The sequence below is a fragment of the Phragmites australis genome, chromosome 9 (assembly GCF_958298935.1).
Source record: "Phragmites australis chromosome 9, lpPhrAust1.1, whole genome shotgun sequence".
Classification (NCBI taxonomy): Eukaryota; Viridiplantae; Streptophyta; class Magnoliopsida; order Poales; family Poaceae; genus Phragmites; species Phragmites australis.
In genome coordinates, this window is record NC_084929.1 from 19,297,694 (window position 1) to 19,320,035 (window position 22,342).

Consider the following 22,342-nt stretch of genomic DNA (forward strand, 5'->3'; position numbering starts at 1 on the left):
TGGCACTGTACGAAAGGTTCATTTCTGGATAAAGTTTCTTGAAAGGTCCATTCGTAAAATATGTTTTTGAAAATGGCCAAAAAAAATAAAAATTTCACTCGACTTTTGTTTGGGAGGGCTCAAAATGCACTTTTTTTAGCCTCATCACTGAGTACAAGTGTAGTATCTGAACACACGTCATATTCTACATACCTCATACACATTCAAAATCTACAATATATATACACATACCTAATGGAAAGGATTATGAAGCCTTCAACTCCACTAAAAAAAAGGAGAGCTTAGGGAGGGGCACGGAAAGCACAGCCCATCTCGTCCAAAGCCTATACAAGCCCATATCATCCAAAGCCTATACAAGCCCATTTACCCATCGGACCAAGCTCAACTCGAACCCCCCCGTAGTTAGGGTTTCTCCCTACCGCGGCAAACAATTTCGAAGCCCCTGAGGCGGCGGGACGCGGGGTTTTGCCCCTTACTCCGCTCGACACTCCACATCACCACACCACGCTTTGCTCCCCCGTCTCTTCCCCTCCCCCGACCGCCGACGCGGCAGCGGGATCATGGCGCCGGAGATCGGTTCGCGGCGGCTCATGGTGCTGCGGGAGTTCCGCCCGCACGGGCTCGCGGTGGAGGAGGCCGATGGCGAGGGCACCCCCGGGGCGCGGCCGCCGCAGGACCAGGACTACGACTACTTCCTCTTCGACCCCGCCCTCGCCGCCTCCCCCGCCCCCGCCCCCACCCCCGCCACATGGGATGAGGCGGAAGCCTCATCCTCCGGGGCCGACGGCGACCACGAGCTCTTCATCCGCGGCAAGCGGTGCGCCTCGATATCTCCCTTCTCTGTCTCTGACTGTACATTCTGTTGGAATGAGGAATTCGAGGCAGCCAGGGTTAAATTTATTATCGCAGTAGGAGTGACTTTTGAGAAACCACTTTCGAATTCCATTGCTCGGTTTCAATCACTAGTTAGTCCTGAATCTGATTATTTTATCTTGTAAATGTTACTCTTACGGTGAATTACAGTGATCAAGTGTGCGCTTGTTCTGTTGCAATGCTAAAATGGTCACCGTTATATTTTCGCTTTTGCTCAATTTTATCTTTTAATCATTCGACAGAGCCATGGTCTATGGAATTAGTTATTTAATTCTTACTGTAATTTTTCCGTGCTGAGTGAGAGTAAAACCAATTCATTTTTACACCCTGCTTTCAGTTTGTAATTAGTATACCGACTAGGAGTCAAATGCCTACCTAGTATTTAGAGAGCTCATAGAGGTGTGGGTACCGCAGTGTAATTAATTATGCTATGCATAAACTAACATGTAATCACACTACAATTTGAATTCCATAATTTTGTGGCAGCATATAGCAATTGGTTAGATGGCTACTTGTCTGTCGTCATGTCAGAAAGTGTGGCATGACCCTTGCGTTATAGAACTATGGATGGGCGGGGATCAGTTCATTCTTTCATGCCAAACAGTCCAAGGGATTCCAGTTGCACGGTTCCAGTTAATTGGATGAAGGCCCATGAAAACAAAGCTCAATTGAGTTCTATATTAGTTGTTAGTATTGAGTTTTGTACTACATGTTCTTCATTTTTTGTAGTTTATTTGATTCTAACGTTTTGTATTTGTTGGATTCTTGATCATCAATATTATTTGTTTATGTTTTCCCTATCTTGTAGGATAATATGGAGCAATGGTTCTCGAGTTCATAAAAGATATGTATCTCCAAATACAGTCATTATGGTATTGTTGCTTTTACTCTGTGTTCAAGTGCTCATTGTTTAACAAGCTCCTTTATTATCATTATTGTTTTCTCATCATTTTTTTAGTTGGATCTTGTGGGTTTCATGTCTAGTCTACCCCAACTTGCTTGGGACAAAGGCTGTTGGTGTTGTTGTTGTTGTTGTTTCTATCAGTTTGTTATAAAAGTTTTACTAAATAGATGTTGAGAGCTAAACTTTCTGTTCATTGAGGGTTCTTGGTGCAGTTTCACTTTCACTTTCACTTTTCACACACTTCACTTATGTCTTGTTTCTTGTATACCTATATGTCTGACTGTTCTTCTGCCCAAGCTGGTTTCACTGTTGTTTCAAACTATCTTCAAGAGCAGAATAACCTTCAACTAAATTCCACTGTGCACCTTTTTTGGATTGTAAAAAATAATTGTAGATATTTGTTGTGTCCCGATCGAATCAATCAACTTAATCAAGAACAGCAAGGTGTATAAGATAGATTGGAATGAGTATTTGGGGTAGAAAAGCACAGCACGGGACTGGGAGTAGATTGAATTGAGTAGGAAGTCACTTTTCCATTTCATTGTTAGTTTCCTACAGCACAACGTCTCACCCTTTTAAAGCAGAGTATTGGGCACACACTAATACACACACACAATGCACGCGCAAAGGCCCACGACCTAGGTTACAATTGAATTCAACTCTCTTGCTCAGCAAAGTCTCCCGCCTCCGCATCGCCTTGGCGTGCTGCCACTGCTACGTTTCAGGCGTGACAAACTGTCAATTTTGTGTGTCAGAAAATCAACTAGTTTAAGTGGAGCAATTTATTAACCTCATCTTAAACTTACCATGCGTTTTTGCCCTCTTAATCATCATCTTTCTGATTTACATAATAATAGATTCTCATTTGCTGTTGCAAACCTGAATTGTAGGCTTGCTGGTGTAGGATGAACGCTATCTGTGATGCCCTTCTTTGTGTCCTGCAAGCTGATACTTTATCTATATATAATGTAACTGGTGAGTTTGCTCTGTCTATTATAATGCCAAGTGAATAGTGCAGAATTTTCATTTATTTTATTTCTGAGGCTTCTGGTGTATGCATTTCATGTTGCAGGTGATGTTGTTAGTATTCCACTACAATATGCTGTTTCATCAATATGGCCACTTCCCTTTGGTCTTCTACTTCAGAAATCGACTGATGGAGGCTGTGTGGTGTCATCCTCGAGTTCACTGCTAAATGCAAGGGATTTAACTCGTCCTAACAAAGAATATGGATTGAATTACAATTCTTCGTGCCAAGCAAACACCTTGGAGACAGACAGCAAAGCTGATGGAGCCATTATCTCGTCACACCTCATTCTGAAACATCCACTTGGAGAGCCTCAGGTATATTTGTACAATATCATCTTTGTCTGATGGAAATGACTTGTCTTTTTCATCATGTACACTTCGTCAACTGTCAATGGACTGATTTCTCTGTAGTGACATTGTTATTTCATAATTTTTGTAACTGTGTGTCAGTGTGCCAGAATACAATGGTGCACATGTTCCCTTATTCAATTTTAACATTTTAGCAGGGACTGCCTACCTGCCTGGTACTGTTCTGATTACATAATCAATCAAAAAATTACAGGCGACATATTTTGAAGAAAGAGAGAGATTAACTATGATGAAAGATTTTGATGAAAAGACTATCTGGACAAGTGATACGATACCTCTAATGGCATCATATCATAAAGGTTTTGTTTCACATTTTTAATTTCTGTACTTGCACATTTTCCTTCTTTTTTTTTTGGTTGGATATGAAATGTACTCTTGGTGTGCAGGAAAGTTTCAGCACTCTGTTTGGCAAATTGATGATGCAAGTTACCAGGAAGCAATGAATGAAAATATAATGCTACCAGTTTCATGTGATATTTCTTCACATAAATGTGCGTTCCGTAAGATATGGCAGGGCAAATGCTCCCAATCTGCTGCTAGTAAGGTTGCTCCATTCTAATTTTGTATTAGGAACTCCATTCACGTTGTGCCTTCTATCTGTAGATATGTTCTTCATCTTCCCTGTATTCTTTCTTGTGTACTGTTTAACCTTCCTTTGAAAGATCAGTCTTATGAGAGCTCAGCATCCATCCTGTTTTTTACTCATTAGATACTAGCAGGCATGTTAAGTTGCAGGTTTTCCCACCTTTGTAATTCTGGTGCTGTTATGATCGCCAATTTAAAACAATGGGTGGCTATCTAGCAATTATATTGACAGAAAACAATTTAGGATGCGATTTTGTGATGTCATGATTGCTGCAAAATGGAAGGAAAATAAGTGATCAGGGACTTGTACAGGATTTTGCCTTTATTGGGGTAATTTTTTTTCTTCAAAGTTTCGATATATCCAGGTTCTCGATTAGTGAATTCTAGGTGTGATAGATGCATTGAATATTAGTGAAGTCATTCTTTTCGTTTTGTTTCATCTTGGGCCTACTGTATCCCGCACCATTCTGCCATGCCTGCCACTCCATGCGAACCTCCTATATGCCTTGTGCCTGTTGGAAAACGGCATATGGCTAATTCTAATGAAACAAAGTGTACAACCTTGTAGACTCCTTTCCTTTCTCTTTGGCTTACAACACTGAAACTATATAGATTTCCATTGATCCAGTGAAGCATGGGCTCACAAAGCACATTGACGCGGATGCATCCTTTTTTCAGTCATTGTAACCAGTCAGCCATTGCTCTTCAGTATGTGGCCACTGAGCTCTAATTTGTTGAATTTTGTTCACCAAGCCCCAAACTCGAGAACAACATTGGTTTCATCTCTGTAAGAAAAAAAGTTATTTTGTGTGTGTATGTGTGTGTGTGTGTGGGGGGGGGGGGGTTATGGCTGATGCCCATACAGTAGGGGGAGCCCCTATGTATATATACATAATTCATAATTGCTACTTAGAGTAAGTGTACAACCTAGTGGGTATTATTTCCTCTTACATAACAGTTTCTGTGACAGTGTAAGTAGTTGCCATTATAGGTTTCTATGTGATCATATCGAAGCTGCTTTCTTAGTGTGGAATAATTTATGACATCTCAAATTCAGATCCTCTCCATGCGCCTTGTGACGTTGGTCCTTATTTTTTCTTTATAAGTTTAAATTAGTGAGATATCCAAACATGGTCAACACATGGTTCATCTCTACCTCTACAGTTTTTTTCCTTCTCATGTTCTACTCTACACCGGTTATGGTAGCAATAAAACTTTTTTTGGTTATTGCTTGACTCTAATTATTCATACAGGTCTTCTTGGCAACTGATATTGATGGGATGCCAATAATTTGTTTTTTACTGCATGAACAAAAAATATTGCTTGCTGTAAGGATTCAAGTTGATGAGACTACTGAAGACGCTTTTGGTGATATTAAGCCTCACATGAGCTGGAACATTCCTGCATTTGCTGCGGCACCAGTTGTTGTGACTCGTCCAAGGTGGATTGCCTTAGCACATGGTTTTGGATCCTTAATATACTAGTCCTAATGTTGCTATGTTATCTGCAGAGTACGGGCTGGAGGCCTCCCCTTTACAGACATCCTTGTTCTGAGTTCAGACAATGATCTACTACTTTATGTATGTTCCTTGTGTTCAAAATGTGCTATCTGTATTTATTTTATTATGTGGATATGATTGTGAAGTCAGTTTCGCACTGTTTTTGTAAATTTGTCCTGAATAACACCCAACAGCTGGTCTGGATTTGCATTCAGCTCTCATCATTTTAGTGCTTTATCATGTGAAAAGCCCAGGATTACTTCTCCATTTTTTTTGTATAGAGGACAATTGTAATCAATCTTCTAAAGTTCTATTGCATTATCAATTCAAACAGTTTTCAGATAAAGTTGAAACACCACTATCTTTAGATTATTGTAGTTATCTTATGCTTTTCACTTTTGGAAGCTACCCTAGCCCAATCTGAAATGAAATTTGAAGAGTTACTCAGCAAGAGTGTCGTGGATACCTTTGTGGGCAACACCTACTCACACAGGAGGAGGGCCATGGCCACCAACGTGGCACCAACTTCCCTGACGGCATAGGCTTGGGGATAAGCCTTCTATCTTAATTAGTTAAGATTGAAAAAGATTAGCTTCAGGCAGTCAGGCTAAGACTAGTTTGTTAAAATTTTGGATCTATTGTCTCAGATTGTTAGAGCCGGCCTATTTAAAGAGGTGCAGGCTCATTGCTTTCTATCAACAAGAAACAAACCTAAAGCTTTCTCCATCTAATCTGCCTATCAGCGCCTCCCTCTCGGCGCGAACAAGTCCAGCCAAGTTGAGAGGATGATTACGTAGCCGTCTACCTTACCTTGAGCCCCAATTCATATCAAAGAGCTACGTAGACAATGCATTTAAACAAATTTACGACGCCCATAAGTTAGAAAAATCCCGAAATCAGACCTCATTGCTTGGTTATTAAATAATATTCCTTTTGATTGCTTGTCTTGCTAAGTTAACTGACAGTTCAACATAGATTTATTCACAAAGGACATTGCTAGGTGCTAGCACTTTCACAGTTTCACTGTACTTTTCCTCTCTTTGCAAGATGTATTCTTGAACTTATTGATATTTGTGTTAGATTGTGTTGCTTTTCCAAAGTAATCCTTGACTTCTTTTAACATGTCAAGTGCAGTCTGGGAAGCAGTGCCTCTGCAGATATACTCTCCCTACTGAACTGGGAAAGGGCATCTTTTCAGATGATGAGCTAAATTGTGAGAATTTTAATGTTTACTCTGATCTGAAGATCACAAGCATAGCTGATGCTGTTGAAGGTCGCATAAATGTGACATGCAGCAACGGCCTGGTAGGCTGTTCGTGTACCCCTCCTTACATATCCTTTTAGTTTACTCCACATATTATTGGATTAGCACTATATCTTTGTTCTGTTTCCCCCCAAGACAGTTGATGTCATTTACGAAGGATGTGATATCTTGGGGGTGTGTTTGGGTTCTTTGCTTTGCATTGGTTCGGTGTTTGTTATGTCCCCTTTTGGTTGGTTCATCTAATTTGTAGTCAAATTAAATAACACATGGGATAATCTTGCTGCATGATGCCTTTGAATTTGGTGTGGCAATAGTTTGGATGGTTATGTTGCACTGTACAATGTGGAAACAGTGAAATACAAATGCTACTGATCTGGTGTTATATTTTTGCATGTAAGTCATTCATCTGTTAGTAATGTTCATGAACTTCCTATGTGAACTGTTCTGGAAATATTGGTTCAGAAAACTATTATGGTCACCTCTATACAGAAAAGGCTAAATTTGATATGGTTGCTCTTCTCGACTGTTCTTTTTTCACTGTGACCTTGAATTTTTTTTACTGCTTTGATATTTTGCTTTCAGTTGATCTTATGGCACATTTTATACATTTATTTTTCCAGATGCTCAGATGTTCGTTGCGCAAAAAACCTTCCTCTTCTCTGGTTAGTGACTGCATAACTGCAATGGCTGAGGGCTTGCAGAGTTGCTTTTACAGTTGTTTTGTTTCTCTGTTCTGGGGTGGTAGTGATGCTGCTTATCTATATTCAAGCTCTTGTGCGGATTCAGAATGGGAATCTTTTAGTTACGAAATAAGAAAGGTTTGTACAAAATATGGACAAACTTTGCCAACTATATCACCCACAGCGCCAAGTCAAGCTTGGGACTTCCTGATCAACAGCAAATACCATGCCCAATACTGCAAACAGGCTCCTACCTCTTCTAATTCATTTTTGCCTGTGTCATATAGTAAATGCAGCACTGTCTTTAATTCCTTTATCCAGGATGAACATAGTTCAGATGTGTCATTTTATATTCAGTTTATGAGAGAGACATTGGAGACATTGCATGCCCTATATGAGAACCTGAAGCTTAACATTTTGCGGAAAGAGTAAGCTCTGTTTCTTTCTTTTGCTCAAAGAAGTAGTTTGTTGATATTACTTTTTAAATGTTTGGATATTAGTTTCTGACATGCTGGAGACTGAATGCTAAACATTTGGCTGACTATGTTTATAATGCGCACCATGTGTTTGTTCTTTGACTGCATCTTAACTTTGCTCAGTTGGGTACTGTTGCAATGTAACATTGGTTAGCTATGTGAATGTGGATCCACTTGCAGAATAGACCTACAGAGTTGGAGTGTTATGTTGATATTACTTTGTTCATGTCCTTTCACCATGTGTGCCATTCTTGTAATGTGACTGTTCCCAGCAAAACTGTACTACTTGGCCAAAAAGACTCATGCATTGCTCTTGCTGCCTTGCGCACTTGCTATGGCCTACGTGCACAGCAACAATGCTAGAACCACAAATGCTATTCTCATTACATGCTGCTATGATCAGTGTTGCCCTAGATGGCTGCCTGGCCCACCTAGGCACTAGGTGACACCATCCCCCCTAGCCCTGCCTAGGCCCGCCTAATCAGCAATTATGTACTAGGTGCTGGTCTACCTCCCACCTAGCGCCTAATGCCTATGGTAACACTGCTGCTATAGCATTCAACATCTAAAGAATCCAAAAGTAATGAAGATACTATTTTGCAATTCACTACAAGGGCAACTCGCTTCTCTGAATGTGGATATTGGAGAAGCCAGCTAATAGGATAAACATTGTTTTCTAGCCTATCAAATAGTGTGGCCGATGTGTCTACTGGCAACAAGGCATTTATGGCACCAATAAGTGTGATTTTACTAATTCTTTTTGGTGACTATATGCATCAAAACTTACATGTATCTCAGACTGTTTACTGTTGTAGTGTTGTTTCACTCTAGTTTACTGTGCCATATTGAAAGTGATCTTGAATAGCGCGAGACCTTTTGCATTTATATCAGTGTTATGTTACTATTATTTGTATGTGCCCATATTTTAAACCAATCTTAACCTTTTGGTTTACCTTTTCAGGGATCTAGGATGTCTGGCTTTGTTGTTATGTAGGGTTGCTTCATCTCTGGGCGAACATGGTTTTGTAGATTATTATTGCCGGGACTTTCCTCTCAACTTGATTGAATTCCAGTCCATAGCTTCTTCAACTTCTTTAAGAACTCCGCCATGTCTGTTTCGTTGGTTTGAAAACTGTCTGCATCATGGTTGTGACTCGGCGTCCTTAGAGGACATTCCTGCTCTAATGTGCAAACAGAAAGGTTCTGCTGTGAGTTGGGGCAGGAAGGTGGTATCATTTTATAGTTTGTTGTTAGGAGCAGAAAGGAAAGGGAGAAATCTCTCTTCTGGTGTGTATTGTGAAGTTGCCAGTGGTTCAGCCAGAAATACTGAGGAACTTACTGTTCTGGCAATGGTGGCTGAAAAATTTGGGCGTCAGCAATTGGACTTGTTACCGGTTGGTGTATCTCTGGTGCTTCGCCATGTGAGTCAACTCCCCTTGCTGCCTTTTGATACGCTGCAATTGAATTTCTCTTTAGACATGGTTTCATATTGCAGGCACTGGACAAATGCCGTGACTCTCCTCCTGATGACTGGCCTGCACCAGCATATGTTCTTGTTGGCAGGGAAGATCTAGCTATGACAAAGATGGGGTCAGCTAGGAAAGAAAATGCTTTTTGGAACAATAATAATTTGACATCAATGTCGGTCCCTTATATGCTACATTTGCAACCTGTAACCATACCAACAACTGCATCTGACATCCCTACATCAGAAGTTTTGAATTCTGAGGATTCAGATTCTGTCTATAGATCACTTGAGGATGGCATGGAGCATATCTTCACTTCAACAACACAACTACGATTTGGTCATGATTTGCGTTTAAATGAGGTTGGTTCTTACTACTGACTAAAGCTGTCTTTCTGGGTTACTGAATTGTAATCCCTACATCAGATGTTCTAAAATAGTTAACTGCTACTTGTTTGGTTATTCACCAAGTAGCTATTATAAGGCATAACTGTTTGATTATGCAGCCCAATTGGCCGATTATACATTAACAATGAAGCACCTATTGGGCCTAGTATGCAGCCTAGTAGACCTTTATTATATCTCTTTGTGTAGCTATTATCACTCAGATTTGGTTCTAAGTTGGTCAATGTGCATTGCATGATTATATTGCAACGATAAACTTTTGGTCATCTTTAAGGTTAAGTTTTAGCCAACTAAAACAGGTTGATGACTCAAAGTTTTGCATGTTAGTACTAGCTAATGAGTTTCACCGGATACAAATAACTACAATTTGTAAACTTGTCCTCACAATTAAATACTCGAACAGACTATCAAATTGGATGCAGGTGCAGGTGCAAATAACCTTATGATAGTAGCCACTACTATTATATAATCCATAGGTGCATTTTTATGTAATGAGATAATGCATGCCTTATGCTTTATGTATATAGTTTTATGCTTCATAAACTTCCATTCACGATAGGAACACTACCTGGCTTTTGTAAGTCAGATTTGTCTGCTGTAACCTTATTTCATTCTTAATGCAGCTACTTCTAATTATTTCACATTCTTTCAATTAGGTTAGACGCCTCTTATGCTCAGCAAGACCTGTGGCCATACAAACACCAACTAATCCTAGCGTGTCAGATCAAGACCTACATCAGGTAAAACTTCTATTTCTCGCTTCTTTGCTCATAATTACAGATCTTAAAGTATTATTTGACCTAAGTCACCTAACCACAAACAAACCATAGCTTAGGGGTGTAATCGGATCGGATACAGACGGATATCGCTGATTCTATATCCTACCTCATATTTTTTCATCGGAGTCGAAGCCGGACACGAATGATGTCGGATGCAGATACAGATGCGGATAGTCTCGGTCATGAATACGGATCGAATATGTGATGAGTCAATTGTAGACAATGTCGTTCACGAATATTTCTTTGGATACTGAGTAAAAGCAACAACCATATATATCGCATATGTTATGATTGTTTGACCATTCCACGTGTCCAAAGCTATCCGAACCCCTTTGGGCGAGCGGGTGGGCTGAAAATATCTGACCCATTTTCACTCCTACCATAGCTTTACTGCTTTCCTGTGTACATCTTTTTTCCCTCTCGTTTGTTGTTTCATATTCTTAAATATATCACTACTATAAATTACTGAGCAACAACCATTTTAATCAGGGTATTTTTTCATTACTTTTTTGGATGTCACTTATTATAAACTGTCCTTGTTACCGACTTTTTTTCCTTTTTCAGCAACAACTATGGAATTTCGCACAAAGGACAACAGCCTTACCTTTTGGGCGTGGAGCTTTTACTTTGGCTACAACTTACACTTTATTGACAGAAGTATGACTTCATACCAATATGTCACCAATAGCCTGGATGGTTGATGCTTTGTTTTTTTCAATGTTTAGCACTGCGGGCACTCTTAATTTCTTCATGTTATGGAACTATTTTTTTCACTGCAGGCTCTGGTCTTCCCAAAGCTTGTTTTGGCTGGTCGGTTGCCTGCACAGCAGAACGCAACGGTAATTTTTTCCCCTTCCTGCTGCTTTTTCTATGCACAGAACATCACTGTTCATAGTGTTACTATTGTGCTATAAATAAGTTCAAAATGTTGGTTTTTGTTCCTTCAACAATATTTAAAGTGATTTACCTTTTCTACTACCTCATCTTGAGTAATCAGTAATCACAAACTTAAAATTAGGGTTTCGGTTCTGAAATATATCTGCATGTGTGTAGAAACTGGAATAGCAAAGCTTGCTGATGTTGGGATAAAAACTAAGCTAAATTTCTGAACTTTTGGAAACAGTTTACAGTACATTATGGTAGCTCACTAGTTCTCAGTCCTGTGTTTTACTTGTTACTCTATTATTTTATACAGGTTAATCTTGATTTAAGTAGTAGAAGTGTCTCAGAATTCAAATCTTGGGCTGAGTTTCATAATGGTGTAGCTGCTGGCCTGAGGTTTGCCCCCTTTCAGGTATTCTAACTATGGCAAAAAGTAAAAAGTCTATCATCCAACTGTATTGAATTTCAGAGTTCGCCGACTCTGGCAGAGTTGTTGATGTTTCTTGATTTGTATGTTGTTTCCTGTAGTTATGAGTGGAGCTTACTATAATGCTTTTTTGCAGGAGAAAATGTTGAGAACCTGGATACAATACAATAGACCTTCAGAACCAAATTTTACTCACGCTGGCCTGCTTCTAGCATTTGGTTTGCATGAGCATCTACGAGTTTTAACTATGACTGATGCATATCGATATCTCTCACAGGTGACCTTCTTCTTCTTTGGTTGTTATTGTCATGGTCTTTTGGCCTAGGTTTATGATGGAGGTAATAGTTGTGGTCGACGAGAGTGCTATGGAGTAAATCAAGGAACTAACATAATCTAATCATACTAACTTAATGGAAAAGCAAACTCAGCTAACAGAATAACTAACACGAGATAAAGTCTCATCTCTAAGCGTGAGTGAATGGTGGGATGGCGGCATTGCCACTGCTGTTCTTGGTCTGCTGAGATTAGGTACAGTCCCACATAACTGTTCGGTCCTTCATCAAGAAAATAATTGACTTCATTAGTTCTTGTGTTCATGCACTCGTTTTTTTAAAACCCTTTAAATCCACTTGGCACCTCATATACTCAATGACTAGTCCTTTTGGATAGCATTCTGTTCGCAGCCTATTAGGAGAAAAAGTGCTGCAATATTATTTTTCTGTAAATGCAAGCATTTATTTGCATATCTTGTATAATTCGACAAATTGTCTTAGTGCAGGAGCATGATATAACTACACTTGGTTTATTACTTGGTTTGGCAGCATCTCATAGGGGAACAATGGATCCTTCAATTTCTAAGGTATTAACGACATTTTGCTGCATCTGTACATATATAGTTATTAGGTGGGTTCAATAATCATAGTTAGAAGTGAACTTGGGCCAGTATATGAAAGTGTTATTGAAAATCTTATTCAGCATATCTGATCTGAGTTTTGTGGGGAATTTGATGTCGTTTTCTCTGAATGATGTCATTTTGTCGTAGTCCTTGCCTTCCCGTTTGGTCCAAGCCTATTTGAAGAGACTAGAATTTGTGTTACTCTACTAATGTTTGAGAACTGTGAAATTGTACTGTATAGTTGTCAAAGTGGTAACCACTGTTTGACTTGATCATCGATTCTTTGATAGAAAAAAAATTAAGATTTCTACTTTGTTTTCTACTCTATATTGCTAGATTTTTTCTATTTTTACTTCCTTTTTTGGTTTGTGTAGCTCTTGTTGGGTTTCATCTCTAGCTTGCCCGCTTGCTTGGGGCTGAAGGCTGTGCTGCTGCTGTTGCAGTGCACTATTTTCTTAAAGTAATAACATAACGAATTGCATCCAGTGTAGAAACATATGGTGAATTGTGCATGTGACCTCAGTCTGATATAATATTAACCACATTGGATGCTCATTGAACAGATCTAGTGGATTTTGTCTTGAAAAACTCTTTTGCGAGAGAATCAAACATCTAGTGTATAACACATGCTGTTAGAAGTTACGAATACGGCCGTACGGACCACCTGCCTAAGCATGACACGATTTGAATAGCTTAGATTCATAGTTTTAGGCTAGATTTGCAGAAGGACAAACAGCCCCATATTTGTATGACCCTTTTTTAAAGGCTTCCTGTTGGTGTATAATTTACTTCAGTTGCTCCCTCCTTTCCATAATATAGGGTCCAATTCCCCTATGGACTTGTTTAAAAAACAAGTCCCATGGCACTACTTGGGTGTAGTTAATGAGATATTTCGACCTTGCACCCCTACCTAAGGCACTACCATTTTTTACCCTTGTCACTATTGAGGGTCTACAGGTGCACTTTTTTCTCCCATCTAACATGACCCTGTATTATGAAAATGATGGAAATATTTCCTATGATCCAAAATATAAGTCATTTAGGACTTGACACGGTCTCTAAGATGACAGTTTGACTAGCATTTTCTGTGAAACTATATTATTTCATATAAAAATAACTATATATTATGAAAATATTTCTAGTAACATCGATTTTATGTTCTCGTAAACTTTTTTATATTGATGGTCAATACTAAACAAGTTTGACTGAGCGGATCCTAAAATGACTTACGTTTTGGTTCAGTTGTTAAAAATTCTGTTTGGTCATGCCATTGTTGCTGCATGGCCACTTTAAATTGTGTGATTTCCTGATATGCTGCTATATGGCAACTTGAAATGATTATATTGCTGTCGATTTATGGTAACTTTACAGATGCTCTACTTTCATGTTCCTTCTCGGCATCCATCTTCTACACCAGAGCTGGAATTACCAACTCTTCTACAGGTAACACTGCAGTAGCTACTGCTTTATTGATGTTTCTCCTTTTAGCTTAAGAATTTTCAACTTGTGACCCTTGATACTTATTTTTGAAGCTTGGTCTTACATTCATGTTATGTATACTACTGTTGGTGCAAGAATATGTCTTGCACGAACAAGTGCGGCGAGAGTACGCTCATAGGAGTGTGCTCAAACTTGCAGAAGAAGTGGAGAGGGAGGAACACCAGATATGTGATGCTTAAGAAGGATTGATCTCTTGGTCTGATGGCTAAGAGTCTGTATTTATAGTGTCATGCAGGGTGTAAATGTACAAATATAACCTTACAGAGATAGCGATACAAACTATCGCTATCCTGCAAGGACTTAGGACCGGTCGAATCACTTGGTATGGGTCTAGGTAGGATGTATTTTACCCATAACTAGAAGATATTATCTACTATGGTAATACAATAATGTAAGTGACCATAGGGACGTGGCACCCAGCCGGTCGCCTATTGCGGCGGTGTCAGTCCGGTCCCCACTTGTACTTGGGATGTCAGGACGGCTCTCACATGTATTGCATTGAATGCCGATCACTTTCTTGCCGGAGGAGGACAGCTGGTGGGTCCTCTCTGGTTGATCTTTCTCCTAGATCAAATAGTCTCTCCCTCCGGGTTCTGGGGGAGCCTACTCAGGCTTCGGGAGACGGGGGCTCCAAAAGGCCGTGACTTCGGGGGCGTCGAGGGCTCCAGGAGACTAGAGCTTCGGGAGGCTGGGGCTTTGGGGGCGTCGAGGGCTCTGGAGGTTGTGGCTCCGGAGGCGTCGAGGGCTCCGGGAGATAGAGGCTCCAAGAGGCTATGTCTCCGAGGGTGTTGAGGGTCCCTAGAGACGACCCCCACCCTCCCCTAGAGGACGTCTTCTCCCGTCTTAGGGATAGCTTTCGGATGGACCCATAGCCTCCGGAAGCCGGGCTTTCTTCTGTGGAGTTGAAACCCAAGGGTTCCAACGGGGCTCCTAGTGGCAACCTTTTAATGATATTTACGTGCTGGGGTATTTCCCCCCAACAACTACTAATGTGTTAACTGCTAGCAAAAAAATAAAATAAAATGCTAGACCATGCAATTTTGTACAAGTTTGGTTGATTGTTTAGAATAATGAGTTGACATAATGTGTGTCTTTTTACTTCGACATAATGTGTGATTTGGTTTTTAGATCTTTGTTTTTGTCACTGATGCCATGTCCAGGTGTAGGTTTGTACCCAAGTTTCACAGGTAGCCAATTAACTATGACTGCAGTAAAAACAAGGTGGACATAATAGTAAGGAAAGGACTTGTGTTAGTGGCCTTGCAGAGGTTTTCCATGAAGGGAAAATTGAAGTGTTAAAATTTGGATGCTTGCGAAGATAGGCTGAAAATTTGTCTCTACTGAAAGAATTAAAGACTCGCTCAATTTGCTCCTACTGCCTGCTTAAAGATCCTTTTTGTGCCTAATGGTCTTGTTAAAAAATAAAAAATAGGAAACACAGACAAATGTGGTGAATAGCACTCATGAACTTCAAACTGAAAATGGTTTGTTTGTTTCCTTTTGGTGAATAGCACTCCTGAACTTCGAACAGAAAATGCTCAACTGGAGAGTTCTACAGTTCTACCCGAGTACAACTGGTCCCATGATAGGGCACATGAGCAAAATCTTCTGGTCCTATATGACTAGTGTTAATTATAGTACCCTGGTATTTACATCATGAGTGTTAGAATTGAATTAGTAAAGCTTGTAATGTGGCTTGCTGCTTTATATCGTTGTTGTCTTCTAGTTTTTTGAATTGATTCTCTAATTCATCTTTACAGAATGATTCATACATCATGATAAAAAATTACTCCATAATATGTTGTTATTCTTGTTCTATTGTGTCATCTTAAGCAATGTCCTACTTAAGCTGAATTTACATCACTGTTAGCAGACAATATTAGATATCAAGGTCTCCTTATGTTTTCACCATTTTCTATCTGTTCAGTCAGCAGCAGTAATGGGAATTGGACTTTTATATGAAGGTTCAGCGCATGCACTCACCATGAAGATTCTTCTGGTAAGCAGTTCGCCTGTGTCACTCAATAAGTCAATAAGGCTCCCTTTCTTCCTTTTTCTTTGAACTTTTGTACCAAGTTTTCCTTTCCTTTTCTTTGCTTTGTTTAATCAATGAGCAAGGAAATACATTGTTTTGTTTGTCTATGATATTACGACATGTACACATTGATTTTATTATTACTAGTACCATATTACTATTTTTATATTGCTTTTTTTTGTCGGGGTGACTCTTGTTGGGTTTCATCTCTAGCCTACCTCAACTTGCTTGGGTGTCATGGATGGGCCTTGGGCCACAATAGCTCCGTAGCCCCATGACTACTGGCACGCATCATCAACCTGATAGATGGCTTAGTATCCTTAATCTGTTAGTTATCTTATATATCAAGTTAGATTAGTTAGAGATAAGATTTGTTATCATAGATTTGTTAGGGCCGGCTCCTATAGTAAGGAGGTCACAACATCTATTTCAATTGAGCAAGAAGAGAACCAATCTATCTTCAGTCCTGTCTCTGTACCCCTGCTGGTTGCGCCTCTGCTGGTTTATCCGTTGCTATCCCAATGGGCGGTGGCGTCGATGATATCTTTGGCACAACTACATCACCTCATCATCCGGTGTCACTAGCACTTAATGTTGGCTCCACCGATGGTTTCGCTGTCGCTAACACGACAGCTAACACCACGGGCGACGCCACCGAGGTCATCCTTGGTGTGACTGCCCCCCCCCCCCCCCCCAACATCATCTCGCCACCATTGGCTTCGCCGTTGCTATCCCTATGGACGACACCGCCGGAGCCACTCGTGGTGCAACAACAATCTGCCCTAGCAGATAGATCAACGACCACTAGCTGCAGTGCAGGAAAGGCAATCTGGATAGCTTTGGTGCTCTCACATGACAAGGCGTCAACGCTGCAACCTTTCAGAAACATTTGGATTTCAAGCTATGCAGCACCGATATAGATACGGGTATTGGTATTGGCCTGATACGGATACGGGGATACACAGTTTTTCCAAAAAAACCGATAGGCGGATACATTTACATTTAAAAAAACATAAATAAGTTGATCACATATTCTACTTAAATTCTTTTACATAATATACTTAAAAGTCTCAGTTTAGAACATATCAAATGACATAACAAATTAACAACCAGGTAGCATTTTTCTACCTGCTCACTGAACTGAACTGAATGACATAATGAGCTAAAGAACAAACAAAAACACATGACAAGCATCATTTTATATTGTGAGAAGAAGTGAAGAACCAATTCTGCACTTGTGTTTTATATGATGAGAATTGTAAAAGCAGTAGCTAGCATTTCTGGTTTCAGTCCAATAGAATTTCTAGGAACTGACTTGGAGCTCTCTGGTCTACAAGTAGCAAAAAAGAAAATAACAAAACATAACACAAGTATGTAGATTACTGACAGGTAGCAAAAAAGAAAATAACAAAACATAACACAAGTATGTAGATTACTGACAGGTAGCAAAAAAGAAAATAACAAGTTCTCACATAGCTCACAATTGCTGCTAGCATGCTATTTTGCTTCACAAACACAATGCTAATGAGGTCCAAATTCAGCATGTAGATCAGTAGGTTAACTGATTAAGTAGCAAAAATCGACTAAAGAAACAAACACTACTGTCACATGCCCCTTTCATTGGCAGTGCACATAGCAGATCGAAATCGCAAAGCCTCTGGTGTGAGACACATGGGCTGCTGTCGGCAAAGTGGAGACACATGGCTACTCACCAGAACACCTTGTGCGCTGCCGATTGGAGAGTGGAGGGGCATACGAGCGGGGATCTTCCGATTGGAGGCGGCGAGGTGCGGCCGAGCGGGTGGGCAGCCTGGGTGCAGTGTCTATCGGCTGGATCCGAACCTGCGGGTGGCCGCCAGCGAGGTTGAGAGCGGCAAGATGGCCTGCATGCTGGCGGCAGGAGAGACGCGAGTGGGCGAGATGGGAGATGGGGAGGTGGCTGCGGGTGGGCAAGACGCGAGAGGGAGAGAGCAAATTAGGGATTTGAGTGGGCCGAGAGGATTCTTGCTGGGCCAGGCCGTATCCGCGAGGTATCCATGAAGTATCTGCGAGGTATCCGATTTTCTCCTAATTATTTTCGGCTAGATACTCCTCAGAAATGTATCCAAGTCGTATCTGAGGAGTATCAAGGACTGTAGCCATGGTCACCACCCTGCAACTCGAGGATGAGATGCCTTAAAGGAGGGGTGAAATGCCATGGACGAGCCTTGGGCCAGCGTGGCATCGTAGCACCAAGTGTACTGTAGCACACGCCATCAGCTTGGTAGATGGCTTAGTCTCTATCCTTAATCTGTTGTTTTGGATACCAAGTTAGACTAGTCAGAGATGAGATTTACTTGTCAGTCTTAGAGATAAGAGTTGTCATCCTTCTTGATAGGGCTGGCTCCTATATTAAGGAGGTCATGACATCTATTTCAATTAAGCAAGAAGAGAACCATATCTATCCCCAGTCCTGTCTCTCTACCCCTACCCTTGTGGTGCGGCTGCCGCCTACTGGCGAGGCCGTGTTGCTTGGGTCCAGGGGTATCTAGATCAATTCATAACATCAGGACTAAACACTTTGTTGTTGCATCTTTAGGGTGAGATTGGCCGAAGAAGTGGTGGTGATAATGTCCTAGAAAGGGAAGGGTATGCCGTTGCTGCAGGTTCTGCATTAGGATTTGTTGCCTTAGGTGAGTTACATTTTGATGATAAAGATTCTTGTTGTATTCTTGAAGTGGCACTATGACACGAAAATAACAGAAGGTTTTTTCACAGGTCATGGAAGCGATGCATTTGGATTCATGGATACATTCCTAGATCGACTCTTTGAATACATTGGCAGTAAAGAAGTCTACCATGTAAGATTTTATCATTTCCTTATGTTTCTATCACTCTCCTATGGAATTTTTTAGGACATGCTACCTGCCTAGTTGAATTTCAGGATATGCCACTCCCATGGCATATGACATTTATATTCTTAAGATCCAATTTTGGGGAGTGGCATATCCTCTTTAAGATATTGGTTCTTGATCTCACAATATGTGTTTGTTCGTATTGATCGATGGTCCTATGACAGTGTCAGTGCATGCTCTTGTTAAGTGTATGATCTCAAATATTTATAACTAATTAAGTATATGATCTCAAATGTTCTGATATATAGGATGAAGCAAAAGATATTATTATGAGATAGGCCAGCATCTCATGACACCTTAACGCTAAATCCAAACTAAAATGGGCACAACCGTACAAGTGAACATGTTTCACTACTAAGTGGTCATGGATGGAATGCTAGAGCTAAATAACGAAGGTGATTGTATTTCAGTTTGCAATGACATTATACATTTATAATGAACAAGATGGCGCTCACAATTTTGTTGGCAAGAGGCCAGTTTTCAAGCTATACTTTTTTCTTCAAAAAATGATTTAGCAGCAAATGGGTAGAGATTGAGAGTATGTTCTTCATAGAGATTGTATCTGATCTGGAGATGGAAGTTGGTTTCAAAGCTTCAGGAATGTCTTGACTAAGCTGATCTGGGCATCTAAATGAATCAAGTCAGCCACTGCCCACAACAACCATGGTGTAGATATCAGCATTTTGTTTTTCATTTGTCCTTCCCTCTATGCATTTATGGTCCCCTGCATGCACAACAGTTGTTCATATTCATCTATATCCTCTATGATACTAAGGATGCGTTTTGATAAGAAATGATTCGGTTTTTAGGGAAAATGCTTGGAACTGATACAGACACATAAAACCGGATAGATCCGCTCTAGAAACTGAATGAAACGATTCGAATTTTTTGCCTACGGTTGTGAATCGGGCCAAAGGCAGTTTCACCCACGAAATGGGCGACTGGTTTCGCACCTTGCTGTGAAATTACCCATTGGGGCAAGGCCACCGTTGGCTCCGCTGGATTGTGTTGCAGCTGCGGTCGCAAGGAATTGACACAGAGTGCCGCATGATGCTCGGATTTGTTGGTGACGGGGCTCGAGGTTGGTCGCCAGGGTTGGGGAAGATGACCCGCACACGTGAATTCACGGCTGGGAAGAGGCGAACTAGCTGCCAGAGCGGAGAGAGTTCCCAGCGACTCGGTTCGGCAGATCTGGAACAAGAGAGCGGGCTGGAAGAGGGAGAGAGGAGCTTGGCTCCCTTGTGGCTGGAGGAGAGAAATGGCAAGTGGGGAGAGATGGAGGAGCCGCTAGGAGAGGACTTAACGTTGGGGTTTTTTAGAGCTTCAATTTTTATTCCTACAAATTCTGTAAGATTCACTAATATTCATGATAAATAATATAGTATTTTAAAAATTTTAATTCCAGGCCCATGTTGTATGGTGGAATTCAAGTTTTTTTTCACATCGATTCTTTTCTCATTTATATGGTTAAGTTTCGTGATGATCTTGCGAGAGCAATATTGCAATCTAGATGATAGCTCAATTCAAATGGCTTGTATTATGGTAGCACTCATATTTTGGAACCATGTATTTTGTATTTTGTAATGTCGTCTTGGAACCATGTATTTTGTTAGCACTCATTACAGATGTCGTTAATGCAAAAAAAAAAAAAAAAAAAAAAAATTCAAAACAGCATATCATGACAATGGTAAATTGGTTAATTGCACCACCATCCTCTCTTTTGAGAAACCGAATCCAGTCAACTAACCAAATGATTTCAGAAGTAACTCTGATTCTCCATAGAAATATTTCTAGGAGAATCCGGAGCCCTACCAAATGGGTTCTAACTGGAAACCAGACAAAGCAAACTGGTTTCTCACTGATTTTATTTAGGAAGTCAACAGTTAACATGCTATTTTAAGAGGTATAAGTGCCATGATTCTTTGTTTAGGTTTATCAGTGTCATGGTTCTTTATTTTTATTTGTATTTTACAAATTGTTACTATTCTCAGGAAAAGCACCTAAATGCAACAACTGTCGATGATCAAAGTGGCAACACTGGGCAGGTCATTTTACACTTTGTGCAGTGATTTACAAAGTTCCAGAAGTCACTGTATATTTTGATTTATATTATTATCTTGTTTTTTGTACAGATGATGGATGGAGCACAAATAAATGTTGACGTTACTGCACCTGGAGCAATAATTGCTCTAGCCTTAATATTTCTTAAGGTATGTTTTCTTAGTCACTTGGTATCTTTTTATACCTGTAAGAAATTGTTTATATTGTACTAAGAACACCCTCTCGATTTCTGTATTATTATGGTTCATATTACAGGCTGAGTCAGACGAGATTGCAGCTAGACTCAGTATCCCCAATACTCACTTCGATTTGCAGTATGTGAGACCTGATTTTGTTATGCTTCGCATTATAGCCAGGAATTTAATATTGTGGAGCAGGTAATCTCGCAATTTCCATCTGAAGTATTTGGGTGGCTCTAGGACAAATTGTTAACAGTGCATTAGTAGCATAAAGCTAAAAAATGAACAGTGCATTAGTAGCATAAAGCTAAAAAATGTGTCATTTTGCAGAGTTCAGCCTACCAAAGATTGGATCGAGTCTCAAATTCCTGAAACTGTCAAGTTTGGAGTTTCCAACGTGAGTGAAGGGGCTATCAACAGCGATGAATTTGATGCTGAAGCTCTGTTTCAAGCTTATGTTAATATAGTGACTGGAACATGCATCGCACTTGGTAAGTAGCAATATTAGTTGTGGCAACTCTGATACATGAGTTTCTTTACCTATTGTCATATTGTGCTACCTATAAGTTTCATCATACAATGGTTTGTAAACTTTTGAAAAGACATAAGGAAATTTTGCTTTCATGATTTTTTGTAATATTGGTTTAATTTGATCTTTTTATTGGTATCAAAATAACTTACTATGGCCATTGGTTAATGGTTTCTTGGTCTAGGCCTGCTAGTTCTCTAACGGCTGGGAAGTATTCCTTTTTTATGCTGTCCTGTTACTGCAGAATAGCATCTGCTTTGTTAAACTATCATTTGAATATTTTCTGAGTATGGTTTCATTAGCTTCCTTTTCTGTTTTTGGTAACAGTTGATTATTATATTATTTGACTGACCATTTGGCGTAAATGTAGTACTCACAAACTCACTTCACTTCACTTCTTTAATGCATCGCCGGACTCCTTGATATGGTTATTAATTATTCTTATGGACCTATCAGACTTTTGCTGCCTTTTACCAGCATAATCAATGTTTGCAGGACTCAAGTATGCTGGCAGCAGAAATGGTGATGCCCAAGAACTACTCTATGCCTACGCTGTCCATTTTCTAAATGAGGTATGTACATGCCTATTCAATTATAATTATTAAATGGTAT

The 22,342-nt window shown here is 40.1% G+C and overlaps 1 protein-coding gene across 5 annotated transcripts in view; it reads left to right on the forward strand.

Moving 5' to 3' along the window:
- The first annotated feature begins 359 nt into the window (after window positions 1–359).
- Window positions 360–22,342, forward strand: part of LOC133928731 (anaphase-promoting complex subunit 1) — a 31,902-nt gene continuing 9,919 nt past the window's right edge. For 2 of the 5 annotated variants that reach the window (XR_009911516.1, XR_009911515.1), the window contains exons 1-27: window positions 360–817; window positions 1,682–1,745; window positions 2,668–2,752; window positions 2,850–3,121; window positions 3,369–3,474; window positions 3,562–3,719; window positions 5,014–5,201; window positions 5,271–5,340; window positions 6,394–6,564; window positions 7,144–7,631; window positions 8,641–9,100; window positions 9,175–9,507; window positions 10,206–10,289; window positions 10,893–10,985; window positions 11,108–11,167; window positions 11,524–11,622; window positions 11,774–11,914; window positions 12,416–12,496; window positions 13,904–13,975; window positions 15,960–16,031; window positions 18,646–18,739; window positions 18,825–18,907; window positions 20,953–21,006; window positions 21,094–21,171; window positions 21,278–21,399; window positions 21,532–21,692; window positions 22,226–22,302. Coding sequence is in view for 2 of the 5 variants with exons in the window: in XM_062375191.1 (XP_062231175.1) it covers window positions 561–817; window positions 1,682–1,745; window positions 2,668–2,752; window positions 2,850–3,121; window positions 3,369–3,474; window positions 3,562–3,719; window positions 5,014–5,201; window positions 5,271–5,340; window positions 6,394–6,564; window positions 7,144–7,631; window positions 8,641–9,100; window positions 9,175–9,507; window positions 10,206–10,289; window positions 10,893–10,985; window positions 11,108–11,167; window positions 11,524–11,622; window positions 11,774–11,914; window positions 12,416–12,496; window positions 13,904–13,975; window positions 15,960–16,031; window positions 18,646–18,739; window positions 18,825–18,907; window positions 20,953–21,006; window positions 21,094–21,171; window positions 21,278–21,399; window positions 21,532–21,692; window positions 22,226–22,302 (4,023 nt within the window). In the remaining 3 variants the exon portion in view is untranslated. The remainder of the gene's footprint in view (window positions 818–1,681; window positions 1,746–2,667; window positions 2,753–2,849; window positions 3,122–3,368; window positions 3,475–3,561; window positions 3,720–5,013; window positions 5,202–5,270; window positions 5,341–6,393; window positions 6,565–7,143; window positions 7,632–8,640; window positions 9,101–9,174; window positions 9,508–10,205; window positions 10,290–10,892; window positions 10,986–11,107; window positions 11,168–11,523; window positions 11,623–11,773; window positions 11,915–12,415; window positions 12,497–13,903; window positions 13,976–15,959; window positions 16,032–18,645; window positions 18,740–18,824; window positions 18,908–20,952; window positions 21,007–21,093; window positions 21,172–21,277; window positions 21,400–21,531; window positions 21,693–22,225; window positions 22,303–22,342) is intronic. The other 3 variants (XR_009911514.1, XM_062375191.1, XM_062375190.1) reach the window with 3 other exon arrangements.